The sequence below is a fragment of the Vigna unguiculata genome, chromosome 2 (assembly GCF_004118075.2).
Source record: "Vigna unguiculata cultivar IT97K-499-35 chromosome 2, ASM411807v1, whole genome shotgun sequence".
Taxonomy (NCBI): Eukaryota; Viridiplantae; Streptophyta; class Magnoliopsida; order Fabales; family Fabaceae; genus Vigna; species Vigna unguiculata.
This window is the reverse complement of record NC_040280.1, coordinates 21,340,297-21,365,349: the sequence shown is the minus strand read 5'-3', so window position 1 is coordinate 21,365,349 and position 25,053 is coordinate 21,340,297. Positions and strand designations below refer to the sequence as shown.

The window sequence follows — 25,053 nt, the reverse complement described above, 5'->3', positions numbered from 1 at the left end:
GTTTGAATAATTAACTCGTTCAATTAAAAAAAGATATGGTATTGAATTGGTTAATTAAACTGGATATTAGAACCGAATCAAATTATTATTCAATCTAATTCATGTTTAATTATTAAATTAAAGGCACAGAAGAAAATAGAAGATATAAAGAGAATCAACTTAGAAATTTAGAGCTTCTCTAAGAGAAGACAAAATTTTAAATTGAAAAAATAAATAAATGAATTCAATATTTTCAACTCATCAATTGTATGCATGGGCCTAAGCTTAAGCTTGATTACAAAAATCTAATTTAAAGAAAGGAAATCAATTCCACGTTCCTACAATAACAAAAAAAATATTAAAAAGTCTCTAAATCTAATAAATCATATATTTATTTTGAAATATTAGATATGTAGAATAGAATCTAATGTAACTATAATTAGTCCCAAACAATATTTACATTAATGGTTCTCTCACATAGGTGTGATAGATGCACTATAAAGTACATTTTATAGTTAGGGATTTTTCGTGACTTTTAAGTATTAAATTTTGTACTAAATTAGAAAAAGTTATAAACATAAAAGTTGTAAACAATTATACTAGTTTTCAATCAAGATAAGAAGCAATTAGATGGAATTAATATAACTCTATACATTATATTTAGATTTTATAATGGTCATATGAGTGCAAAGAGAGTTGTGAATATGAATTAATTAATTTAGATTGCATTACATAAATGTAGTAGTGAGTTTTACATGGAATGTGGTAAAGTATAAGAATGAATGCTATGAATTAAGTACACTTCATATTGAGATTTTGTAAAAAATTATGTTAAGATATGGTGAAATGAAAAAGTTTGTTATTCAATTCAAGAAATTTATGTAAACGTCAAATACTCTGGTATTTTGAAACTTGTCACTACATATCTATAAATAGAAACTTCATGCACTTCTAAATCAACTTTTAATTGAATGAAAGTATTGTTATCTTAGCAAAATTGTGAGAGAAGAGTTATCTTCCTCTTTTAGAGTTTTATCTTTCATTTATTTAAGCAACGATTTTGATTATCACTTATCTTGGAAAGTATCCGATTGACATGGAAAACTTTCCATTTCCACATTTTCTCTTTACTTGTTTTTTCTTAGTTATTTATTTTCTATTATATTATTCTTTTCTCCCATGATTACTCTTGTATTGTTGTGTGTTTCTTTGTTTTCCACTCCTTGAAGTGAGCTTTCACACTTATTTAACCCTTTTATATTAAATTTTTTGTTTAATAACAATGCTTATTGAGTCCATTTCCTTCCATCTTAAAGCATATAAACATCGCCTTAAGTTCCTTATGTTTAATTGTCTGATAAAATCATGCATGTGCAATTTCAACCTTCATATTGTGTATTAAGTATCAACATTATTAAGGAAAGAAGACATGACTCCACTAGTTTAAAAATCATGTAGATGAGGATATTAAAGGTGAGACGTGAATATAATTGCGATAGCAAATGCAAGGAATTACCTTAGTGACTTCTGAATTGCTGTATGAGTGACATTTATATTGGCATTTGTATAAATTCCATCGATAAAAACAAAAAACTAATTTCCTTTTTAAATTTCTAAATGTACACAATTATAATTATTTTTTGATAAATTTTCAAACATATAACAATCATTATCTCACCAACACAAAAACAACATTCTATGTCACCAATTACAAGTCAAGCAAAAAAAAATCTACGTAAAAAATGTGCAGTAGCATTTTTGTTAGAAGTGACTCTAAATACCACTTGATGGACCTTGTAGCACGAAAATGAAGAGGAGAAGGTCCATGGTTGCAACGAAAATGGAGTGAAATTGAGGAGTGGATTCAAGCTTGGAGGCTCTTGAAACAATGAAGGTGAAATGGAGAGGAAACCTAGAAAAGAAATTTATTCTAGGGAAGGAGGCTAGAGGAGTTCTTGGTAGAAACTAGTCTAGCAAAGTGACTCTAGAGGCAATAGGTGGAGTACTCTCAACACTTAGTCTATTACCAATCCAAAGTAATCAAAGACAAGCATAGGAAGCTCTCATTTATAGTAGAGGATCCTTCCTTAATGCAATGAAAATGAGAAAGGAAATGAAATGCAAATGCACGGCTTGCTCTCCAAGTTGCTCAGGGAACCATTGGATGCAAAGGAGCTAGGATCTCACGCCAAGTGTCCTCCTTCACATGTCTCATGCATTGTCACACTTGGCACCATGTGGAAGGAGTCTTTGGAGAGCAATTCTCGGCCAAGTTATAATGGGGCTTGAATTAGCCCAATTTGCAAGCTAATCAAGTAGTTTAATAAATCATGGCCTAACAATTGGCCCAAAATAAAAGATATTCTAATGCTCCAATCATGAGTGCTCTCATATCTTGATGTCTTCTTTAGCCCATGAGAACAACATATAAAGCCCATGATGAATTTGATCCTCTTGAGGAAAGCCCGTTTGAATTCTTCTAAGAATGTCTCTTGTTATTGGGCCTTTGATTGGGTTTTGATCTTTAGGAGCATGTGGGTCATGGATTGGACCTTGGCATTAGCCCAAACTATAAGCCTTGTTAGGATCACATCACTCTATGTGGGGAACAATGAACAAATGAGTGGAGAACTTCATATTACTTTTTGTACAATTTTTTTTCAAACTTACTAATCAATCTTTTGTTTGATATCCAATAAGATGTACTTATTATGTACTACAAATTTGATTATAAGTCACAAAAATCAATCCTTATTATTTGCATTGAATGACTGGCTTGGAAAAAAAATAAGTCAAACTAGATATGCAAATAAGTTGGACACAATGAACAAATATGTGTGGAGTTGTTTGTCAGTTTTCGTATAATTTTTTAAAATTTAATAATCAATCTTTTTTTGTCATCCAATGGGATGTACATCTTATGTACCATGAATTTAATTATAAGTTACAAAAACCAACCTTTATTGCTTGCACTAGGTGACTAGCTTGAAGAAAAAAATAGGTCAAACAAGATAGACAAATAAGTGAACCCTAATGAACAATCCGACTCACTTTTTAGTGAGTCAAAAAAATCAATCCTTATTGCTTGCACTACGTGGTTGGCTTGAAGAAAAAAGAAAAGGATAATAAATGGGGCACAATAAGTAAATAAGCGGGGAGCTGCGTATTACTTCTCGTACAATTTTTTAAAATTTTCTAATCAATTTTTTTTGTTATCCAATGGGATGTACCTCTCATGTACCATGAATTTTAATATATGTCACAAAAATAAACCTTTATTTCTTGCACTAGGTGGCTAGTTTGAAGAAAAAAATAGGCCAATAAATGGGGTTCAATAAGTAAATAAGTGGGGAGTTGTGTATTACTTCTTGTACAATTTTATAATATTTACTAATCAAATCTCTTTTTTTGTCATCCAATGGGTTGTACATCTTATGTATCATGAATTTGATTATAAGTTACAAAAACCAACCTTATTGTTGCACTAGGTAGAGATGGCTTGAAGTAAAAAATAGGCCAATAAATAGGGCACAATAAGTAAATAAGTGGGAGTTGCGTATTACTTCTCGTATAATTTTTAAAATTTACTAATCAATCTTTTTTTGTCATCTAATGGAATGTACATCTTATGTACCATGAATTTTATTATAAGTTACAAAAACCAACCAATCCTTATTGATGCACTAGGTGACTGGCTTGAAGAAAAATATATGCCAAACAAGATAGGCAAATAAATAGACCCCAATGAACAAATATGTCGGGAGTTGCGTGTTACTTTTCATACAATTTTTTTAAATTTAGTAATCAATCATTTTTTAACCAATAGGATGTACTTTTTATGTACCACGAATTTTATTATAAGTTAGACAAATCAACCCTTATTGCTTGCACTATATGGCCGGCTTGAAGAAAAAAATAGGCCAATAAATGTGACATAAGTAAATAAGCGGGGAGCTATATATTACTTCATGTACAATATTTTAAAATTTACTAATCAATCTTTTTTTGTTTTCCAATACCTCTTATGTACCATGAATTTAATTATAAGTTACAAAAACCAACCTTTATTGCTTGCACAAGATAGCTGGTTTAAAGAAAAAAAAAATACGCCAAATAAGATATGCAAATCAGTGGACCCCAATGAATAAATATGTGGGAAGTTGCATGTTACTTTTCGTACAATTTTTTAAAATTTAGTAATCAATTTTCTTCATCCAATGGGATGTACTTCTTATGTATCACGAATTTTATTATAAGTTAGACAAATCAACCCTTGTTGCTTGCATTAGGTGGCTGACTTGAATAAAAAAATAGGTCAATAAATGGGGCACAATAAGTAAATAAGTGGGGAGCTGCGTATTACTTCTCGTACAATTTTTTAAAATTTTCTAATCAATATTTTGTTGTTATTCAATGGGATATACCTCTTATGTACCATGAATTTTAATATATGTCACAAAAATCAACCCTTATTTCTTGTATTAAGTGGCTGGCTTGAAGAAAAAAATATACCAATAGATGGGGCTCAATAAGTAAATAAGTGGGAAGTTGTGTGTTACTTCTTGTACAATTTTTTTAAATTTACTAATCAATCTTTTTTTTCTTTTCCAATGGGATGCACGTCTTATGTACCAAGAATTTAATTGTAAGTTACAAAAATCAACCATTATTGTATGCACTAGGTGGCTGACTTGAAGAAAAAAAATAGACCAAACAAGATAGACAAATAAGTTCACCCCAATGAACAAATATGTGGGGAGTTGCGTGTTACTTTTCGTACATTTTTTTAAAATTTAGTAATCAATTTTCTTTTATCCAATGGCATGTACTTCTTATGTACCACGAATTTTATTATAAGTTAGACAAATCAACCCTTGATGCTTGCACTAGGTGGTTGACTTGAAGAAAAAAATAGACCAATAAATGGGGCACAATAAGCAAATAAGTGGGGAGCTACATATTACTTCTCGTACAATGTTTTAAAATTTTCTAATCAATCTCTTTTTGTCATTCAATGGGATGTACCTCTTATATACCATGAATTTTAATATATGTCACAAAAATAAACCCTTATTTCTTACACTAGGTGGTTAGCTTGAAAAAAAAATAGGCCAATAAATGGGGCTCAATAAGTAAATAAGTGTGGAGGTGTGTATTACTTCTTGTACAATATTTTAAAATTTACTAATTTAATCAATCTTTTTTTTTTCAAATAGGATGTACATCTTATGTACCATGAATTTAATAATAAGTTACGAAAACCAACCCTTATTGCTTGCACTAGGTGGCCAGCTTGAATAAAAAAATAGGCCAAACAAGATAGGCAAATGAGTGGACCCCAATGAACAAATATGTGGGGAGTTGCATATTACTTTTCGTACAATTTTTTAAAATTTAGTAATCAATTTTTTTTTTCATCCACTTCTTATGTACCACAAATTTTATTATAATAGAGGAAAAAATAGGCCAATAAATGGGGCACAACAAGTAAATAAGTGGAGAGCTGCATATTACTTCTCCTATAATTTCTTAAAATTCACTAATCAATATTTTGTTGTAATCCAATGCGATGTACCTTTTGTGTACCATGAATTTGATTATAAGTTACAAAAATCAACCCTCATTGTTTGTACTAGGTGGCTGGATTGAAGAAAAAAAAAGGTCAAACAATATAGGAAAATAATTGTAACACAATGAACAAATATGTGGGGAGTTGCGTGTTACTTTTCGTACGATTTTTTAAAATTTAGTAATCAATCTTCTTCTTTTTTTCATCAAATGCGATGTACTTCTTACCACGAATTTTATTATAAGTTAGACAATCAATCCTTGTCGCTTGTCCTAGGTAGCTGACTTGAAGAAAAAAAAATAGGCCAATAAATGGGACACAATAAGTAAATAAATGGGGAGCTGCGTATTACTTCTCGTATAGTTTTTTAAAATTTATTCATCAATCTTTTTTTGTCATCCAATGGGATGTACCTTTTTTGTACCATGAATTTGATTATAAGTTACAAAAAATTAATCCTTATTGTTTGCTCTAGGTGGGCTGGCTTGAAAAAAAAAAGCCAAACAAGATAGGTAAATAATTGGGACAAAATGAAAAAATATGGGGGCAGTTGCGGGTTACTTTTCGTACAATTTTTTAAAATTTACTAATCGTTCTTTTTTAAAATTAACCCTTATTGCTTGAACTAAATGACTGGCTTGAAAAAAAAAGATCAAATCAAATCTAACTCTAGGTGGGGAACAATGAACAGAAAAATGAACAAAAGAGTGGAGAACTGCATATTACTTTTTGTACAATTTTTTAAAACTTACTAATCAATCTTTTTTTTTATCATCCAATGGGAAATACTTCTTATGTACTACAAATTTGATTATAAGTTACAAAAATTAACCTTTATTGTTTGCACTAGGTGACTGACTTGTAAAATAAAGGCCAAATTAGATAGACCAATAAGTGGTGCACAATGAATAAATATGTGAGGAACTACGTGTTAGTTTTCATACATATTTTTTTTGAACTTATTAATCAATCTTTTTTTATTAATCAATCTTATGAATGACTGACTTGGAAAAAAAATAGGTCAAACCAAATAGGCAAATAAGTGGGATACAATGAACAAATATGTGGGGAGTTGCGAGTTACTTTTCGTACAATTTCTTAAAATTTACTAATCAATCATTTTTTTTTTCATAGTATGAGATTTACTTCTTATGTACCACGAATTTAATTATAAGTTACACAAATCAACCCTTGTTACTTGACATGCGGACATTTTTTTAAAAATTAAAAAAATTAAAAAAATTAAAAAGAAATTAAAAAATCACAAAATGACACGTGCCAGTTATTGTTCATAATCTGTTAACTATTTTAACAGTGTTAGTGAAAAGTATCAAATTAAATAAAATTAACGAATATTAAGATCAAATTGAAAAAAAAGTAAGACCAAATTGAAAGTACCAAATGAAAACTAGGACAAAAATATTTATTTAAGCCTATTAAAATTATAACAAATATATATAATTGTTAAATTTAAATATGAAAAAACATTGATATCTATCATTTAACATTTTATTAAATATAAATAATTCCGTTAAATTAAACTTTATCAATAACTAATCTAAGGTTTAGATGTAAATAAACGGTTAAAAGTTTCAAATATCTAGATAGATTGATTGAAAACAAATTTGAGCAATCATTTTATATATAAGTATAGATAACTGCTTAAAATTAAAAAGATCAAAGTTAAAATTAATTATTAAAATGGTATACAAATAACATTAATTTCATCCATACAATTATAAATTTTTTATTAAATTAAATTCTACTTTGATTTGGCTCATTACCACGACAGATTTATCCGTTCCTCCGATTGAATCTAATTGTGTTTATATCCATTAAAAAAAAAAAAGACACAAATCACTTCAGAAATTAATTATTATGAGCCTATGGATAAAAATTTATATATTTATTCTCAAATATATTAAACAAACATTAAATATGCATGCCACTAAGTGTACAAAAATTAACTATTTAAGTAGTAGTAACAATTTATCATTCCATCTCATCCATCAACTCAACATTTAGCAAACTAACTAATAATGCTGAAGCACACATAACAATTACAACAGGGGACAATTTCTCATTCACAGATTACCATCTTATGTTCAATTCATTCACAACCAACAAAATAACTAATTTAAATACCTATCTCTTCTTATATAATTTTAGAAAAATTATGTTTCGAAAAAGTTTTATTAACAAATTTTTAATAAAGTATACGTAATAATATTTTAATGGATGGAATAAAAATTTGATATAATTTGAAAAAAGAATGTTTGATGTGTGTTAAAAAATAAACTTTGTGAAATTTTATTAAAAAAAAATTTCTCAAAAGATCATACTCCATAATCTTGTGAGGAATAACAGATGTAAAATCCTTCTAAGTTACTGAGATAATATATTATGGGAGAACAAGTATATAAAATTAAGATGAACAAAATAAATTTAAAACAGTTATGAATAATTTTAATAGATCTATTACCGATTATGATTCATTATCATAGAAGTTTCGTTGCCTCTAGAGAATCTACTTAAACAACAAACAACATTTATACAGAAAACTCATATTAAGAATCTTATTACACCCTGATAATCATAACCAAACAAATATTGATTTTTGAATTTGTATTCTTAGACATGAAGTCCAACCATCTCCACTTGCCACAAATTTCTAAAAAGACTAAAATATAGACAAAAAAAAAATATTTTGACAAGTCCCAATCTCCAAACAAGCAAAAAGAATAAAAAACTTAGAGAAAGTCAAGATGATGAAAAATATTTTACTCTTGAAAGAGATAATAATTTTATAAAATAAATCTCAAATAAATTTAATAAGTTTTATCAAGTTTAAAAGTTAATTACGTAATAAATTTATCAAAGATAAATTTGATAGAAAAAATACAGACAACAAAAATATATATAACTTGTTCATTAAATTAAACTAAAATTTTTTTAATTAAATTATATTCTACTGTTAGTATAAATTAAAATAAAAAAATCTATACAAATAAACACATAATGACTTATTTCCAAATTGACGTATTTATATAAAAACTAATTTTAAAAATGCTGAGAATAAATATTATTTAATATTTACAAAATATTTAATAATTTAATAAGATAAGTTAAAAAAGATTAAATATTTATGATAGTTAAAATTATTATTATTACATTCCAATAAATTATTTAATATTTGATTATAAGTTACAAATAGAATACATTTATATATATATATATATATATATATATATATTCAAAAACTGTCTGACAAATGATTTTATTTATTTCTATATTTTATTCCTAACAAAATTGCATAATAAATAAATGCCCCTACTTAATATTAAAACTATAAATGTTAATATTAATTATAATAAGTAACATTAATTTCAATTTTTGAATTCTTTACTCATTTAGTAACATAAACTCAATTTCCAATATGAAATTAAATGAGCAAGTGTCATGTAATATATTAAATAATTTCTTCCTTCAATACAATTAATAACATTAAATTCAATTACATCAAATATAAAACTGAAGTTTTGACTAAGGATAGCAGCTATATTATTATAATATATTAATTATGTTTTAAGTTTACGTAAAATTGTGAATTTTTAATTGAGTTATTGATAAATTTTTATAGTTTATTAAATATTTAATAAATATAATTTTTTTAATTGAGTCATTATTGAGTGAAATAATCGTTAAATGGATGACATGATTATTATTTTATAATGTCATTTCTTTCGTTTGTTTGCACTTGTTATTTTTTTATTATTTTTATTTTAAAATTTTGTATTTTTATAATTTCATAATTATAATTTTATATTTTATTATTTTATTATTTTAATTTAAAATTATATAATTATAAAATTATGAAATATAAAGTTATAATATATTTTAGACTTTTATTCAAATAATAAAATAATAATGTTAAAATTAGACAACTTTGAATTAAAATATTTAAATTTTAATCGTCTGTTTTAAAAATAGTTGGTTTTTTAAAAATATTATTTAAAAATAATTATAATTATAATTGTAATTGTAATTTTTATAATAAAAAACATAAATTACAAAAATATGAAATGTATAATATTGAAATTATGGGATATCAATTTATAAAATTTTAAAATTAAAAAATTTATAATTTTATAATTTTGCGTTTTCATACTTTCATAATTTTGTAAATAGTTTTATAATTATATAATTATATATTTTATTATTTGGTTATTATGAAATTATATGTTTTTACAATTTTATAATTTTGTAATTTATTAAATTTTACAAATTTATATTTTTTTAATTTTTATATTTTTGTAATTTTGTAATTTTTAATTTTATAATTTGAATTAAATTTAAAAATAATTTTCGTTAAATATATTAAATATTTGAAAAATATATTTTCATTTTTAGTAATAAATATCATGCAGTTACACATCTCAAAGTTAACAGTTAACTTCAATCTTAATTAAAAAATTTTAAAAATTGAATGACTAAATAGATCATACAAGTTTATTAAAGACAAAATTAAAATTCTTAAATTTATATGGAGACTAAAAACATAATAAAAACATAATGAATAATGAAGCTTTTATATATATATATATATATATATATATATATATATATATATATATATATATATATTATATAATACAATATGATATTAGATATAGATAAATAATAATAATTATATTTAATATTTATAAATAAAATTAGTTTCAACAATTTCATTATATATGCACATTTTATTTATTAAAGAAAAAAATAATTATATATATTGGGTAAATCAATAGTTAAATTATATTTTTTTATTATTGTGGTTATTTACTTCAATTTTTTGTTAAAATTAAATAATAATTGAAAAAAAGATATATTTTGGATTTATATAAAATAAATTAAAAATAATCTAACAAAATAATTTACAAATTTACTATTTTATGTGAATTATGTTATATTTAGTATAATTTAAAACGATAAAATTTAATAACTTCTCATATATATATATATATATAATAGATATTTAACAAGCAAAAATAATATTTAAGAAATAAAAAAATAAAGTGTATAAATATTTATATATATAATAATCTATTGCTTAATTATTAAGTAAAATAAAGTTTTATAATAAACACAAAATTACTATTTAATATTAAACTTATACATAAATATAAATAACATTGAATTCAACATTGAATTCACCATTACATACAAATAAAATCATTAAATTGAAATGTTTCCTAAACATTTGATTCATTTATAGAGGTCGAAGTCTCATTTAAAAAGGTAAATACTTAATGATAATAATAATTTTCTTAAAGAGCACCATTATGAAATAATAAAAACACACATGATAAATGTTAGTTCTGAAACAGTAAAGCTGACACTCGAGGTTGGGTTGGCTTTTGCTACTGAGGACAGCCTCGTCATCCTCACAGTGGGTCCCACTCTGTTGCAGCTCAAACTCCTTCCCCTCTTCTTCCACAGTTACACACTCTTTTTCTAGTCTTCTATTACAAAAATCTCCTTTTTATTCTTGCACAATAATATATTAATATTTATCAATTTTTATTCTTACAATAAAAAAGTTTAATTTAATTCAAATATACCAAAATCACAGTTTCATCAGATACCAGCAAACTAAGGAGAGAGAACCTTACGGAGTTAGTATAGTAAATTGATAACTGCTAACGCAGTATTATAAAAATATTTAAATTTAGGAAACTGTATTAAACATTATTCATATGTTTAATTTAAAAGAAAAATCATTAAATTTTTGTTGAGCAAGGTGTTTATTGTGCAATTGTTGCAGAGGAGGACCCATTTCAGTTATGTATCTTTGAGCGGAGATTACTGAGTTCAGCCCAGGTGCTGTTCACTCTGTTCTTTCTGCCCCCACTCTCCTCGCTTCACTTTTCATTTCCCAATTCCCAATCCATCTACCCTTCAAGTTTTCTTTTTTCCTTCTTTTGTTTGAGCTATTTTCACTTACTTAATGTGATCTGTTACTTTTCCCCCTTTCTGTCTTTATATATGGGTCTTCTCAGTTACTCGGTTTCAAGGGTTGTTGGGTTGTAAAGTTGTGATCTTTAGGTTTTCCTGGGGAATTTGCCATCTGGGTTAGTGGGAGGGTAGGAGGAGGTGGTATTTGGAATTGATGATATCTGAGTTTGGTTGTCTAGGAACTGGTAGAGATGGGTTTGGGTGCTGAGAATGGTAAGGTGGTGGAGCCTTGGGATGTGTGCAAATCAAAGGGGAGAAAGAAGAAGAAAGGGAATGAAGAAGTAGAAGGGGCTGGGTCTGGTTGTTGGTTTAGGCTCAGGTTTATGGGCAGCTGCATTTCCTCAAGATCCAAGGTCGATACCTCAGTCAGTGGCAGTGGCACCAGTACTCATTATGGTAATCATTATGGTTTTGCATAACTATTATTGTTGTTCTTGTTATCATGTGCTTGGATGTTCCATCTATGTGAATGTGTTTGTCACATGATTTATTTTTTTGGCGCATAAGCTTCCCCATTTTTGTTTTTAGTCATTAGTTTGAATTGGGTTTTGAGAATTCTTTCTTGAGCACCTAATGCAGGCTTGTTTACCTATCTTGTTTGCTATTTGGTTGAAAGTTACCATGCTATGTAAAGTTTGGGGGCTGCAGCAAAACAGGGTTGAAATTGAAATGTAATTGAGTTTTTTCAGTTCATGTTTATCCAGAACCGCAGTGGCTTACACTCTTAATCCTAAGAGATATGCAATGCATATGTAAGCTTTATATATAGCATGTTTCTTTTACTATACCTCCATGTGTATTCCAGTTCACAGTGGGAAGCCAGTGAAAAAAAATTAAATTTTAGACTGGCTAGGAAATGCATAAGTGTCAGATTTGACTTTGGTTGTGGTGGTAGGTAATTACTATCATATGAACTTGAGATTAGATATAAGGAAGGAAGTTACTCCCATTTTGAGACTGTGTTTAATTCTGAGTATTCGTTTGTACTATAAAACCTATGGTGCTTGATTCTATTTTTAGTTTTTTACTACTTGTCCTGATACGCTTTTCTGTAAAATTCTCTTTCTGGTGGCTTCTCATTAGCTGAAAGTAAATCAACTAATGATACTAGTAGAGACCAACCAACGGCTCCAGCAGTCTCTTCTACAACCACTAGTAATGCCGAAAGTAATTCATCCACTTCCAAACTTGAAGAGGAGCTTAAAATTGCTTCCAGGCTGCGTAAATTCCCTTTCAATGATCTTAAGTTAGCTACCAGAAATTTTCGGCCTGAAAGTTTTCTTGGTGAAGGTGGGTTTGGTTGTGTCTTCAAGGGATGGATTGAAGAAAATGGAACTGCTCCAGTGAAACCTGGTACAGGGCTTACTGTTGCTGTAAAAACCCTCAACCATGATGGGCTCCAGGGTCATAAAGAGTGGCTGGTTTGTATATTTTCAAAACTTTTTATTTTCTTCTATTATTATCTGCTAAATTCTACATTTCTAATGATCATTCGCGTTTGCATCACGTGACAGGCTGAAGTAAATTTTCTTGGCGACCTAGTTCATCCGAACCTTGTTAAACTTGTGGGTTACTGCATTGAAGATGATCAAAGGTTGCTAGTGTACGAGTTCATGCCTCGGGGTAGCCTAGAGAATCACTTGTTTAGGAGTAAGTTACCCTTTTCTATGTAATTAGTTTCCACAGTTTCTTCTTTGAGAATAATAGTTAGATCACTTCTGCACCTTGAAATTTTGATCACATAAAAAAGAAGAACCTTGCTGGGTTTCTCTCGTAAAGCATGGTTTCAGATCCACAGAAGTCAGGTTATAAACTTTTGTTAGTTTGGCATGGAGATCTAGACGTACAAGGGAAAACGGGTTACATAATGTGGTGCTTCTACTGTACTACTGTAATGATCTGCCTATTTAGAATAATGCATGAATCTAATCTATACCATTATAATGATTCCATTAATAACTTTGTTTCTTTGAGTATCTCACTTGTTATATAACGGATTTAGTAGTTTTCTCTATCAGGGTTGGAACTGTAACTCAATATTGCTGTTATCTATTTTATATTTGGATTATGTCTTTTCTTATTTATGTTCTCAATTTGAAATTATGTCATATGTAGGATCTCTACCTCTTCCATGGTCCATTAGAATGAAAATTGCCCTAGGAGCTGCCAAGGGTCTTGCTTTTCTTCATGAAGAAGCCGATCGACCAGTAATATATAGGGATTTTAAAACTTCAAATATACTATTAGATGCAGTAAGTGCCAACAAGTACATTATGATTACATATGTTTCACTTTTTGTTCATCTAACATTTCGGACAAATTCAGGAGTACAACGCCAAGCTCTCAGACTTTGGTCTTGCCAAAGATGGCCCAGAAGGTGATAAAACCCATGTATCTACTCGAGTGATGGGGACCTATGGCTATGCAGCACCAGAATATGTCATGACAGGTGATTGTTGTTTGATATGGCATGTCCAAATCTGAATGTTTTAGTTATTTATCATTACTGCTATAAAGTCACCAATGCTTAGACTTTGATGCCATTTCTATCTGTCTTTATTTTGTTGGGCATTTTTCAGCTCCTAAGTAATTATGTTTTTTTATTGATGATCTTTACTTTCAACAAAATTCTGAACAAAACATTTTAATGTTTGGAATGTATTAAGCTCTTTGTATCTGATATCATTTGTTTTCCACTCTAAACAAATTTATGATTAAGATAGTAAATTAGTCTGTCTATATTCTCCCTGTCTGATTATCAATTCTATTGATGACTTTGATATCTTCAGTTGTGTTTTCATAATGTTTATGACTTACAAAATTGGAGTTTATGGATATTCGGTTGATAATTTTTAGTTATGTTTTTTCCAAATGCATCTAAAACACAATCCATCCAATATCTAATTGTGTGGCAGGTCATCTTACATCAAAAAGTGATGTGTACAGTTTCGGAGTGGTACTACTAGAGATGTTGACTGGGAGAAGATCGATGGACAAGCACAGACCCAATGGTGAGCATAACCTTGTGGAATGGGCTCGGCCGCATCTAGGAGAGAGGAGAAGGTTCTACAAGTTGATAGACCCTCGTTTGGAAGGCCACTTTTCGGTGAAAGGTGCTCAGAAAGCTGCCCAACTAGCTGCTCACTGCCTTTGTAGAGATCCAAAAGCCAGGCCTCTCATGAGTGAAGTTGTTGAAGCTTTGAAGCCTTTGCCAAACCTCAAGGACATGGCAAGCTCTTCATATTATTACCAGACCATGCAAGCCGACCGCATCGCAGCCAGCCCCAACACAAGAAACGGCCGAACACAAGGACCATTGCTCACCCGCAATGGACACCAGCAAAGGAGTCTTTCCATACCAAACGGAGCCTATGCTTCTCCTTATCACCATCAGTTTCCTCAACCATCCCCCAAGACCAATGGCAAAGCATAGAGCTGGTGAAAATTCTCTTTTTCCCTTTCACCTTTTATGTCATTTCTTAGTTTTTCCTTGTAGATGTACCTTCTGTCAAAGCATCCCTTCATGGAGATCTTGAAAGCAAACCAAGCATGTTGCTTTATCATATTATGTTATGGCTTTCGCTTCAAAGAATATTTGGGTGAGAGCAAGTGAAGCTTATTCAGCTACTGTCTCTTCTGTCAAATTGTTATTCAATATTTTCATCAGGTTGTTTGAAAATATTGAACATTATGAAATCCTCATCCTTATTTTATTTTGTTTTCACATTTGTCACCGGAAAATGTTATCTCCTCATTTATCTAGGCCTTGCTTGTGATATCAAACCCTGCAGCTCTTTAAACTAAACATTTTTGTTTATAAAAAGATGAGAAAGAAGCTTTATTGCTAAATTTATAGCAGTGATTTGTTCTCGTATGATCCGGATTCCGTTTTGTTTAACTTATAGGCAGCAGGTTATACTTTATAGCATTTTATTGTAGTTAAAAATTCAAATTTCAATGTATAGATTGATCATTGGCGCTGTTCATTCTTATCATTTTTGTCTTTAAAGATTATACTGTGTGGGGTTCAAAGTGTAGGATAATATACTTTTATGTGGGGTCGCATGAGAATGTTCCAAAAGTACTAGTTTATGATTTTTACTTATTAAAATGATTTAATGAATAGTTATGCCTGGAAGTGTAATGCTTCCCATGTTCACTTAGTGTTCAATAAATATGTTTTTAATCTTTAAATTATAACAAACTTTTGCTTTTCATCAATATTTGAAACTTTTCTTTTTGTTAAGACTCGATACTTAAAAAATCAAATATTATCTGTACACAATTTGAAAAATCAAATATTATCCGTGTTTATATGCTGTAAATATAAAAACTTTCTACTAAAATTAGGTTGATTCGAACAATATTGTAGGAAGAGTTCATTTGTCATCTCCAAATAACATTGAACTTATTTTAAATTTCTGTATTTTTTTTAAATGTTGCTTTAATATTATTAGAGCATACTATTTCTTTCAAATATATTTTTAGTTTAATTCCTTTGATATAATGCATTTATTTATGTAATTTGTAACAATTACACATGGAAAAGAGTTATAGACTCCTAAAACATAATTTACATGAAATGAAAGACTCTAAAGAGTCACAATTTCTCATTTGATTTTTATAAAGTGGACTGGAAAACAGATATTACATTTTCTTTCTCAAATATCAGTTGAGCTTTTTATTCATGCAATTCCATAACTTTTAAAATTCAAATTGTCCTCTTTCTTAAGCATGTCCATATAGAGTTTTTTATTTATATTTTTAAATTTCATTTAAACTAAAAGGTATTTCTTTATCGAAGAAAATATTTGTTTCTCTCTCATTTTACTTTACGTGTCATTGAAATTAATAATTTAATAATTTTTCAGATTTTACTATGATGTACGATGCAACAATTACAATTTTATGCAATATTATTTTTGAAAGTATTCACTCTAATTTAAATAATTTCCCTATTAAAAAAACCAACTAGGTAGAAGAGAATATTGTAAATAATAATATGTAATGTTATGTTATTGCCCATTTAAGTTTGCAATAATTAGGAAGAATGAAATAGAAAAGAATATAACAAGATTATTTTAAGAAAAAAAGAAAAAGAAAAGAGAAATAAGGAGAGGTAATAAGGGCATACCGATGGTTAAATTTCAATGGATGCTTCAATTGAAGAGAAGAAGAAAGGAAAAGAACGGTGTATGAGACATTCAAGAATGTTATGTGTCTTACACCCTACAACTCAAAATATATGATTACAACTTAGAATATTAATAACTATTAGTTTATGTCGTGATGCAACATTCCATCATGTGATTTGGTTCATGTTGGATCGTTGGTTTTTTTACGTCAGAGTTTAATTACTTCTCCTAATTGTGTTCTTCCAAATCAACCATGCATGTGGCAACACCAATTGTGGTTCACAAACTCTACATTCATTTTCATTATACATTAATATTTATTATATTAAAAAGACCTTCTAACTTTAGATAATATCATCACAATTATAATTAATAAATGGTTGTTGCTTCCAACATGACACTTTCAAGTAACTAAAATTTTTTAAGCAACTCCTCCATGGCTAAAAATGCTCTGCAAATTTCCTTCAATTTTAAAAAATACATGGATGGAATTTAAAAACTAGGTTTTGAGATAAAAAATTAATGTAAAGAAATCACAGAATACAAATAGGAGGAACTATTCTGGGATTCTTTTGGAAAGAAAATTTTGAATCCAATGATTTGGAGAGAACACATCAAAAGGGATAATTTTGATCTACTCTTTTGTAAGTTAGTTGAATACACAAAAAGAACCAACAACGTTGTTAAAGGCCAATGCAACCACCCTCCTTTGTTCCTTTCATCTTTTTCTTCTTCCTCTTCTTCTTCCCATCTTCTTGCAAAGCAAAACAGCCATGTCTACCGTTGCATTAGAACCTCTCTTCCACCTTTGCTCCAGAAAACCTTCGTTTCATAGCCATAAACCAATCCCACTGAGACCCTTCTTTCTTCCCACGTGCTCCTCCAATCTCAATGATGCATCCTTCATCTTTCACCACCAACCTCGTAGGACTCTCTCTCCCCTGCATGCTGCTTCAGTTACAGACACACCTACTCTCCATCCTCTTCAATGCCCTCAGACCATCACCTACACTTTCGCAATCGACCGAACCCAAATGGTCTCAACTTTCCCTTCCAATTTTATATGTTTGGATGTGTGTGACATGGTTCATAGATAATCATGTCTCTTAAGCAAGAAGTCTTAGGTTGAACTCAGGTCAATGTGAATAAAATAACATATGTTGGAATATGTGAACTCCTTGTGCAGACTCTAGTAGCTGGGGAATATCATGCGTTTACCCACAAAAATATAGATGGATATATCTTGTTTGGTTTCATGACAAAGAGATGGGGAATATCCAAGAGGGAAAAGCTTTGATTTTTATTTTTTTAAGGAACATGTTTGGATGAAAGAAGTAGTTGGGTGTTTTTTTTTTCTTTGTTAATAAGAAAAAAGTTGCAACTTTTGATCAACCTTGATCAATTTTGTTATTGAAATCTTCGTTTTTTCTTGGGTGTGGCGTGTGGTGGGGGTTATAAGGGAATCACCATGCATGCAAGACAAAAAAAGATGTTTTTATTTTAATTTTGTTTTGTTATGTGTTTACGCAATTAAACTGTTTGGCATTGATGTGGTTCTTTGCGATGGAATAATTTAGGCGAAGGGAAAGGTGTTTGTGAGATTAGATCACGGAAAGGATTTGAAGGATTGGGAGCTTACGGTGGGTTGCAGTCTACCTGGAAAATGGATTCTTCACTGGGGAGTTACCCTTGTTCAAGATGTTGGAAGGTACATCAACCTAAACAAATGCTTGAATTCTCTTTGATTGTGGCTTTGAGCTTCCTTGTTATTTTTTAATTGATATCATTGCAGATCTTAATATTAAGAGTCCAACTAATTTTATGTATAATGATAACCTAAGCTTGATCCTCCAGGGAATGGGATCAACCTCCTCTTGATATGATACCCCCTGGATCTGTTCCTATAAAGGTAGAAAAAAAGCTTCATGAGTTGCCATGATCAATATGGCACATATTCACATTGCCATGCAGAAAGATTAAGTTGGAAGTGAACAATATTTCAGGACTATGCAGTAGAGACCCCTTTGAAGAACTCATCCTTATCTGCAGAAGGAGATACGCTTCACGAAGTCAGGATTGATCTAAAAGCTAAATTTGGAATTTCAGCTATTCATTTTGTTCTCAAGGTTTATTTCTAACAATTGCCACTTGATAATGCTCAAAGAGAAGGCATTGATTCTGAGAATCCTTTGTGACTGAACATTGTTCCTCCCTTTTTGTCATTTCTTTCTGCTTCCCAATTGGGTGTACCTGTTGCTGATTCAGGATGAGGAAACTGGAGATTGGTACAAAAACGAAAGTAGAGATTTCGTGGTTTCTTTGGTGGACTGCATTAAGGAGGATTCGGATACAAGTATAATTGAACCTAAAAGAGGCTTTGATTTTTGGCCAGGTTTTTCCCATCGTTAACACAGTAGTTCGTTTGCTTCTGTAAAAAAGTCTCTTGTTTCTCATAATGCTCTAGGATGTCAAATAAATCATAATCATGTGATAAACAGTCAAAGATTTGTGCTTATATTTCTTCTATCACAGGGAATTTGGGGCAATTATCTAGAATGTTCTCCGGGTTAAAAGCTGACGAAAATAAAAGAAGTGAATCCAGAGTTCCAGAAGGAGAAAACAATCAACCAGAAGGTTTCTATGAGGAAGTGTATGTAACAAAGAAGGTTTTAGTTAGTAACTCTATCAGTGTCTCCACCAAGAAATGCTTTGAGTCTGGGGCAGTTAAGGACATTTTATATTTTGAAACTGATCTACCTGGAGATGTTGTCCTTCACTGGGGAGTTTGTAGGGATGATTCAAGAAGGTGGGAAGTTCCACCTCCTCCTCATCCACCAAGCACAGTACCATTTAAAGACAGGGCTTTGAGAACTCAATTATGGGTACAGAACTCAATAATCTGTCCTTTTATTCTCTTTTATGTTTTGTAACTTATGTTAAAAAATTAAATGTCCTTCATGCCTAATAACAGCCGGGTTATGTGTAACTTCTTCCTCCTGTTTTATTCTACAAATATTGATGATCACTAATATTCTATACTGGGTTTTTCTTGATTGTTCTTCTTCTACTGTCTCTCCAAAATAAACTGATGAACACTGATTTTGTTAAAAAATATATTAAAAACAATTTTAATATACCAACATCAGGTATTTTTAATACTCAACAGAAAATAACACATAAAAATTCAGCAGAGAATTTGAACTCAGGATATTCTAATTTAGATTCACTCAAAAATTCCTCTGAGAGCTTTTTACGTGATCACCTCCTCCCCATTCTCTCTTTTGGTTATCTTATTTTGGTTGGGATATATAGGTACAATATTGTAAGCAATGCCCATCTTTGTGTTTTATGATATAGAAACCTCTAATATCAAACACACCATCAACAAAGAAGATAAAGACAATCATTACTTATTCTTCTCTTTTTGCAGCCAAGACACGATGGAAAAGGATCTTCAGTACAAATCACTTTAGATGAAGAATTTTCAGGATTTGTTTTTGTTATTAAGCAAAATGAAAATACTTGGTTCAAGTACTTGGGGAATGACTTTTATGTTCCCCTCTCAAGTTCTAGCAACTTGCCTAATATTGGCAACAAAGAGGATCTGTCAGAAGGTGTGCAGATTGAAAAGCCCAGTCAACAAAATTCTTTCTCTGCATTTACTGATACAGTAGCCTATGAAATAAGAAATTTGGCCACAGACAACTCCTCTGAGAAGAAACAAGAGAAAAAATCTAAAAAGGTTCGACAAAGCATTTTTGAAGAAATTGAAAGGCTGGCTGCTGAAGCCTATAATATATTCAGGAACTCCATTCCAGGTTTCTCTAAGCCAACTATTGCAGAACCGGAAGTAACTAAAGTGGAACCTGAGAATACTGTTGCAGTACCCGAGAAAACTTTTGTGGAACCTGAGAAGACTGTTGTGGAAGCAACTAATGTTGCAGAGACACTGTCCCTGGAGCCAAAAATATGCTCAGCGACAGGCACAGGGTATGAAATATTATGCCAAGGATTTAACTGGGAATCTCATGCATCTGGAAGATGGTACATGAAGCTTAAAGAGGTAGCTTCAGAATTAGCATCAATTGGTTTCACTGTGATCTGGTTACCACCCCCTACAGAGTCTGTTTCACCTCAAGGATACATGCCAAAGGATTTGTATAATTTAAATTCCAGGTACTTGATTAGATGCAGTCTAATTCTTTTAATAGTTGAAGTGAATCTTATAACAATTAGGTAAAAGGTTCAGTGTTAGGCAAATTACTATTTAGACAGTTACATTCAACAGCATATGGCATATGCTAGGCTTTCAAATATTATGATCACTCATTAACTTAAGTAGTGAACTGGTATATTTTTGGCTGTTGGCTATGTAATACCCGAGAAAAAAGGGTAATCTCAGAGTATACATAGCATTCATAACATTTTCATGAAAAGGAACTTGCTCATATCAGTGGTTATAATTTTTCTTTTTGAAAATAAATATCAGATATGGAAACATGGATGAACTCAAATATTTGGTGAAAAAATTTCATGAAGTTGGAATCAAAGTTCTAGGAGATGCTGTTTTAAATCACCGCTGTGCACATTATCAGAATAAGAATGGTGTTTGGAACATATTTGGAGGCTATCTTGACTGGGATGATAGTGCAGTTGTTTCAGACGATCCACATTTTCAGGTTTGTCTATGAAGGTTTTGGATAATTGTTCTGTTTTCTTATTCTTTGAACTAATAACATTTGTCAAAGTAAAGCAAAACAAGATAGATAAAAGTCTTACTTTTTCTCTAACATAGTTAACTTTTAGGGTTCAAGTTCATCCCTTTCTATTATGTTCCATTGATAATTTTAACACTGTCATACTTTTTACTTTCTTGGTGAACCTGAAAAAAATACTTAATATCCTGTCTAACATACAGGGTAGGGGCAACACGAGTAGTGGAGATAGTTTTCATGCTGCTCCAAACATTGATCATTCACAGGAGTTTGTGAGAAAAGATCTCAAAGAATGGTTATGCTGGTTGAGGTTGATATTTTTAGACTCAAATTTTCTTCAGCTTATCATTAACAAAAAATTGTGGTCAGGAAAATGCATACAATCAGTTTGTGACTAAATCATTGGTTCTAATTATTGAGACTAATGGTTTTTGTTGCCAAGATGGTTACGCTGGAGAGCTAGAACAGAGATTATAACCGTCTAAAAAATTTGTAAACTTTCATGTTTGAAGCTTTATGTTTCAGACTTTATTCTGACTGTTAGTTGTGTTGTACTTGACTTGGCAACTACTACAATGACTAACAATAGATATTTGTGTCTCATGTACGGAATTTGTAAGTTATAGCTACCACAATGACTAACAATAGATATTTGTGTCTCATGTACGGAATTTGTAAGTTATAGCTACCACAATGACATTTTGATGCTAGAACAGGTTATAGCTGTTTGAGACCAATCTGGTTTGTTCTCATCATCATCATCATCATCATCATCATCATCATCATCATTATCATCATCCATTCTGTGTAGTTGCTGAGATCAAGGTTGCCACTTTAGGCTTTATTGAAAACTTGTGTTGCACATGGAAATGTTCAAATATTGACATGGACCTTGTAGAATTGTTTACTTCTCTAATTCTGTATGTGACCTTCAGGAAAGAAATTGGATATGATGGATGGAGGCTTGACTTTGTGAGAGGATTTTGGGGTGGTTATGTAAAGGACTACATAGAGGCAAGTGAACCTTATTTTTCTGTGGGAGAGTACTGGGATTCTCTCAGTTATACAAATGGTGAAACTGATCATAATCAAGATGCTCATAGGCAGAGGATAATTGACTGGATCAATGCTACAAATGGTACCTCTAGTGCATTTGATGTGACAACAAAAGGGATTCTTCACACTGTAAGAATTAACTCTGGCACATCTTTTTCAAAACATTTGTTCCAGTTTGCATATTCAATGGAACAAGCTCAAAAGGATTTTGAAATTAAGCTAGTTTCATTTATTTGGTGGAGTTTATTGACATTTTCTGGTTGAGTAAAGCTAATTAAATTCTTTCTGAATATAGGTACTGGAAAAATGTGAATATTGGAGATTGTCAGATGAGAAGGGAAAGCCTCCAGGTGTTATTGGATGGTGGCCTTCTCGTGCTGTTACCTTTATAGAGAATCATGACACTGGTTCTACGCAGGTTTCAACTTCCTCATTCTAAATTAATCATGATACATCTTGACACCAGTGTAATTTCATATTTCAAATTGGACATTTTTCTTTGAATTTGTTCAGATTGTTTATTCAGATTTATGGACTTTTTTAATATCTTCTTTTGCAGGGTCATTGGAGATTTCCCAGTGGAAAAGAAATGACAGGATATGCTTACATTCTTACTCACCCAGGAACCCCATCAGTCTTTTATGACCACATTTTCTCTCACAACAAAACTGAAATAGCAAGTCTGATATCTCTCAGAAAGAGGAACGGGATCCACTGCAGGAGTACAGTAAGTATCACAATATTGTCCTGTGTACCAAATCTAGTACTGTGTGAACATTTTCAAGGTGGAAGAATAAGAATAAACTTTTTTCTTATCATACTAAAGCAAAATAATGTTGGTTCTCAACATCCAATAAGAGTTATTCCAAGTACTCAAAAATCATAATGCAAAATGACAAATGACATTCCATAATGCGTATCCACTGATGGAGAATGAAACGTGCCATTCTTTCATTAGATGCATGTTGTTCTTGAAGCTACTTTTAGTGTGTTCAGAAACACATAGATAACTATAATCCAACTATTAGCTTCTGAAAATAACACCCGAGACATAGAACAAACACACTGGTACTGTAGATTTTGCATCAAAGTCCACACTTAACATGCATTCTAGTCTTCCATAATCGGTTCAAAATACGCATTATTGTATTCTGAAACATAAATGTTTATATCGTTGGAGTACTAACTTTGAAACTTTCTTGCTCTAGATTCAAATTAGCAAAGCAGAAAGGGATGTTTATGCAGCCATCATTGATGAAAAAGTTGTTGTGAAGATCGGACCAGGACATTTTGAGCCACCAAGAGGCTCCCTGAAATGGTCATTAGCTATTAAGGGAAAAGACTACGAAATTTGGGAAGCATCACAACCATAGTATAGTCATTACTAATTAATACTTTATATATTCCCTTGTACATTATCCACCATGAGTGTCCCCTTCTGTTACTATGGCTGGCTTCTATTGAAGTGAGTTGTGCCAAGTAGTTGCTTAATGTATATATAGGCTTTGTAGTTATGGCAACATCAACAACACTACTGAGAAAACTGCACAGGGTAATTTTCAGCCAAATGCAGGCTCATGTGTGTTGAAATTGTGGTAGAAAAATAAGATAGGGAAAAAGGGGAAACAGAACGAGATATGAACATCAATTAAACCAAAAAGTGATCCTCCTCAAATGATGAAATCATGTTCGTTTTTCATTTTAGAGTCAATGATTTTGATCACAAATTGAATTAAAGACAAGAACGAGATATGAACAGTAGAACAATGCAAAACAAAGAAGGATAATGGATGTATGGAATGAAAAAACAAAACGAAAAACATTTGAAGACTCTAGGGGATGATGGAGAAAGGTGAGTAACTTATATAAAAGACGTTTTCATGTGTCTTTAAAATAAGCTCCTAATAAGATAAAATTCCAAAAAAAGTTTTACACAAACACAAAAGGCCAATCAAATTTACTATATTAAAGTTGTCTTGACAAAACATGACTATTTATGAGAAAAGAAATCCTCAAATTCATATGTTAATGAAAATGAAATTAATACAAATTTTTATTACAGATATCCTAGTTTGATCGATCAAGTGATAATAGTTATGTTTGGTCATTTATTGTAAAACATTCTTTATTTGTTCATTTTATACCGATGAAGCTCCGAGCACCTTTTCTCTTATTTGGATTTGAGAGGACCCAACTAAATACTATTCTACAAATTACTAATTGTACCAAAAATTAATTACAAGAAGAGTATCTCTTAATTACAAACTTAAAATATTACAAAATAAAGAAATTAAATATGTTTGTAAAAACATCTTGTCTTTGTTAGAGGAAGGGTGAGAAGTTAAAGAGAAAACTCAAATTTTCTTTGAAAATACTAAGTACAATGAGTCATTATATATATATATATATATATATATATATATATATATATATGTATATATAGTAACATTTCTCTTCTATAATTTGAATTTTTCTTCTTTACATCAATTTCTGCTCTTAGTCTTTGAAACTCTTCAAACTTTAGTAACTTCGTGAAGATATTTACAACTTGATCTTGAGTTTTGACATACTTGAGCTCCACATGCTTGGTATCTCTCCA

General features: G+C 30.3%; 2 protein-coding genes across 4 annotated transcripts; both read left to right on the top strand.

Moving 5' to 3' along the window:
• Positions 1 to 11,221: 11,221 nt before the first annotated feature.
• LOC114173938 (probable serine/threonine-protein kinase PIX7) lies at positions 11,222 to 15,310 on the top strand. 2 transcript variants are annotated; one of them, XM_028058633.1, is made up of 7 exons: positions 11,222 to 11,413; positions 11,728 to 11,944; positions 12,632 to 12,969; positions 13,063 to 13,198; positions 13,664 to 13,800; positions 13,874 to 13,997; positions 14,464 to 15,310. In XM_028058633.1, the coding sequence occupies exons 2-7, from the start codon at positions 11,740 to 11,742 to the stop codon at positions 14,979 to 14,981; spliced, it is 1,458 nt and encodes a 485-aa protein (XP_027914434.1). In that variant the 5' UTR covers positions 11,222 to 11,413; positions 11,728 to 11,739; the 3' UTR covers positions 14,982 to 15,310. The 2 variants fall into 2 exon arrangements, with proteins under 2 accessions (XP_027914434.1, XP_027914433.1); XM_028058632.1 differs by having other exon boundaries at positions 11,286 to 11,944.
• A 1,900-nt stretch (positions 15,311 to 17,210) lies between these two features.
• Positions 17,211 to 24,118, top strand: LOC114173936 (alpha-amylase 3, chloroplastic-like). Of its 2 annotated transcripts, none has more exons than XR_003602633.1 (13): positions 17,211 to 17,720; positions 18,261 to 18,391; positions 18,538 to 18,592; positions 18,687 to 18,809; positions 18,949 to 19,075; positions 19,216 to 19,565; positions 20,114 to 20,859; positions 21,173 to 21,362; positions 21,602 to 21,708; positions 22,334 to 22,583; positions 22,750 to 22,921; positions 23,014 to 23,181; positions 23,663 to 23,760. XR_003602633.1 is itself a non-coding variant. In XM_028058630.1 (13 exons), the coding sequence occupies exons 1-13, from the start codon at positions 17,457 to 17,459 to the stop codon at positions 23,825 to 23,827; spliced, it is 2,799 nt and encodes a 932-aa protein (XP_027914431.1). In that variant the 5' UTR covers positions 17,217 to 17,456; the 3' UTR covers positions 23,828 to 24,118. The 2 variants fall into 2 exon arrangements, 1 of the variants encoding a protein (XP_027914431.1); XM_028058630.1 differs by having other exon boundaries at positions 17,217 to 17,720; positions 22,750 to 22,872; positions 23,663 to 24,118.
• Positions 24,119 to 25,053: the final 935 nt, after the last annotated feature.

Coding starts and splice junctions, on each gene's coding strand:
- LOC114173938 (XM_028058633.1), top strand. CDS start 11,740: ATGGGTTTGGGTGCTGAGAATGGTAAGGTGGTGGAGCCTTGGGATGTG. Junction 13,199..13,663: donor AGAGAATCACTTGTTTAGGA/GTAAGTTACCCT, acceptor TGTCATATGTAG/GATCTCTACCTCTTCCATGG. Junction 13,801..13,873: donor CAAATATACTATTAGATGCA/GTAAGTGCCAAC, acceptor GGACAAATTCAG/GAGTACAACGCCAAGCTCTC.
- LOC114173936 (XM_028058630.1), top strand. CDS start 17,457: ATGTCTACCGTTGCATTAGAACCTCTCTTCCACCTTTGCTCCAGAAAA. Junction 17,721..18,260: donor CAATCGACCGAACCCAAATG/GTCTCAACTTTC, acceptor GGAATAATTTAG/GCGAAGGGAAAGGTGTTTGT. Junction 18,593..18,686: donor CTGGATCTGTTCCTATAAAG/GTAGAAAAAAAG, acceptor ACAATATTTCAG/GACTATGCAGTAGAGACCCC.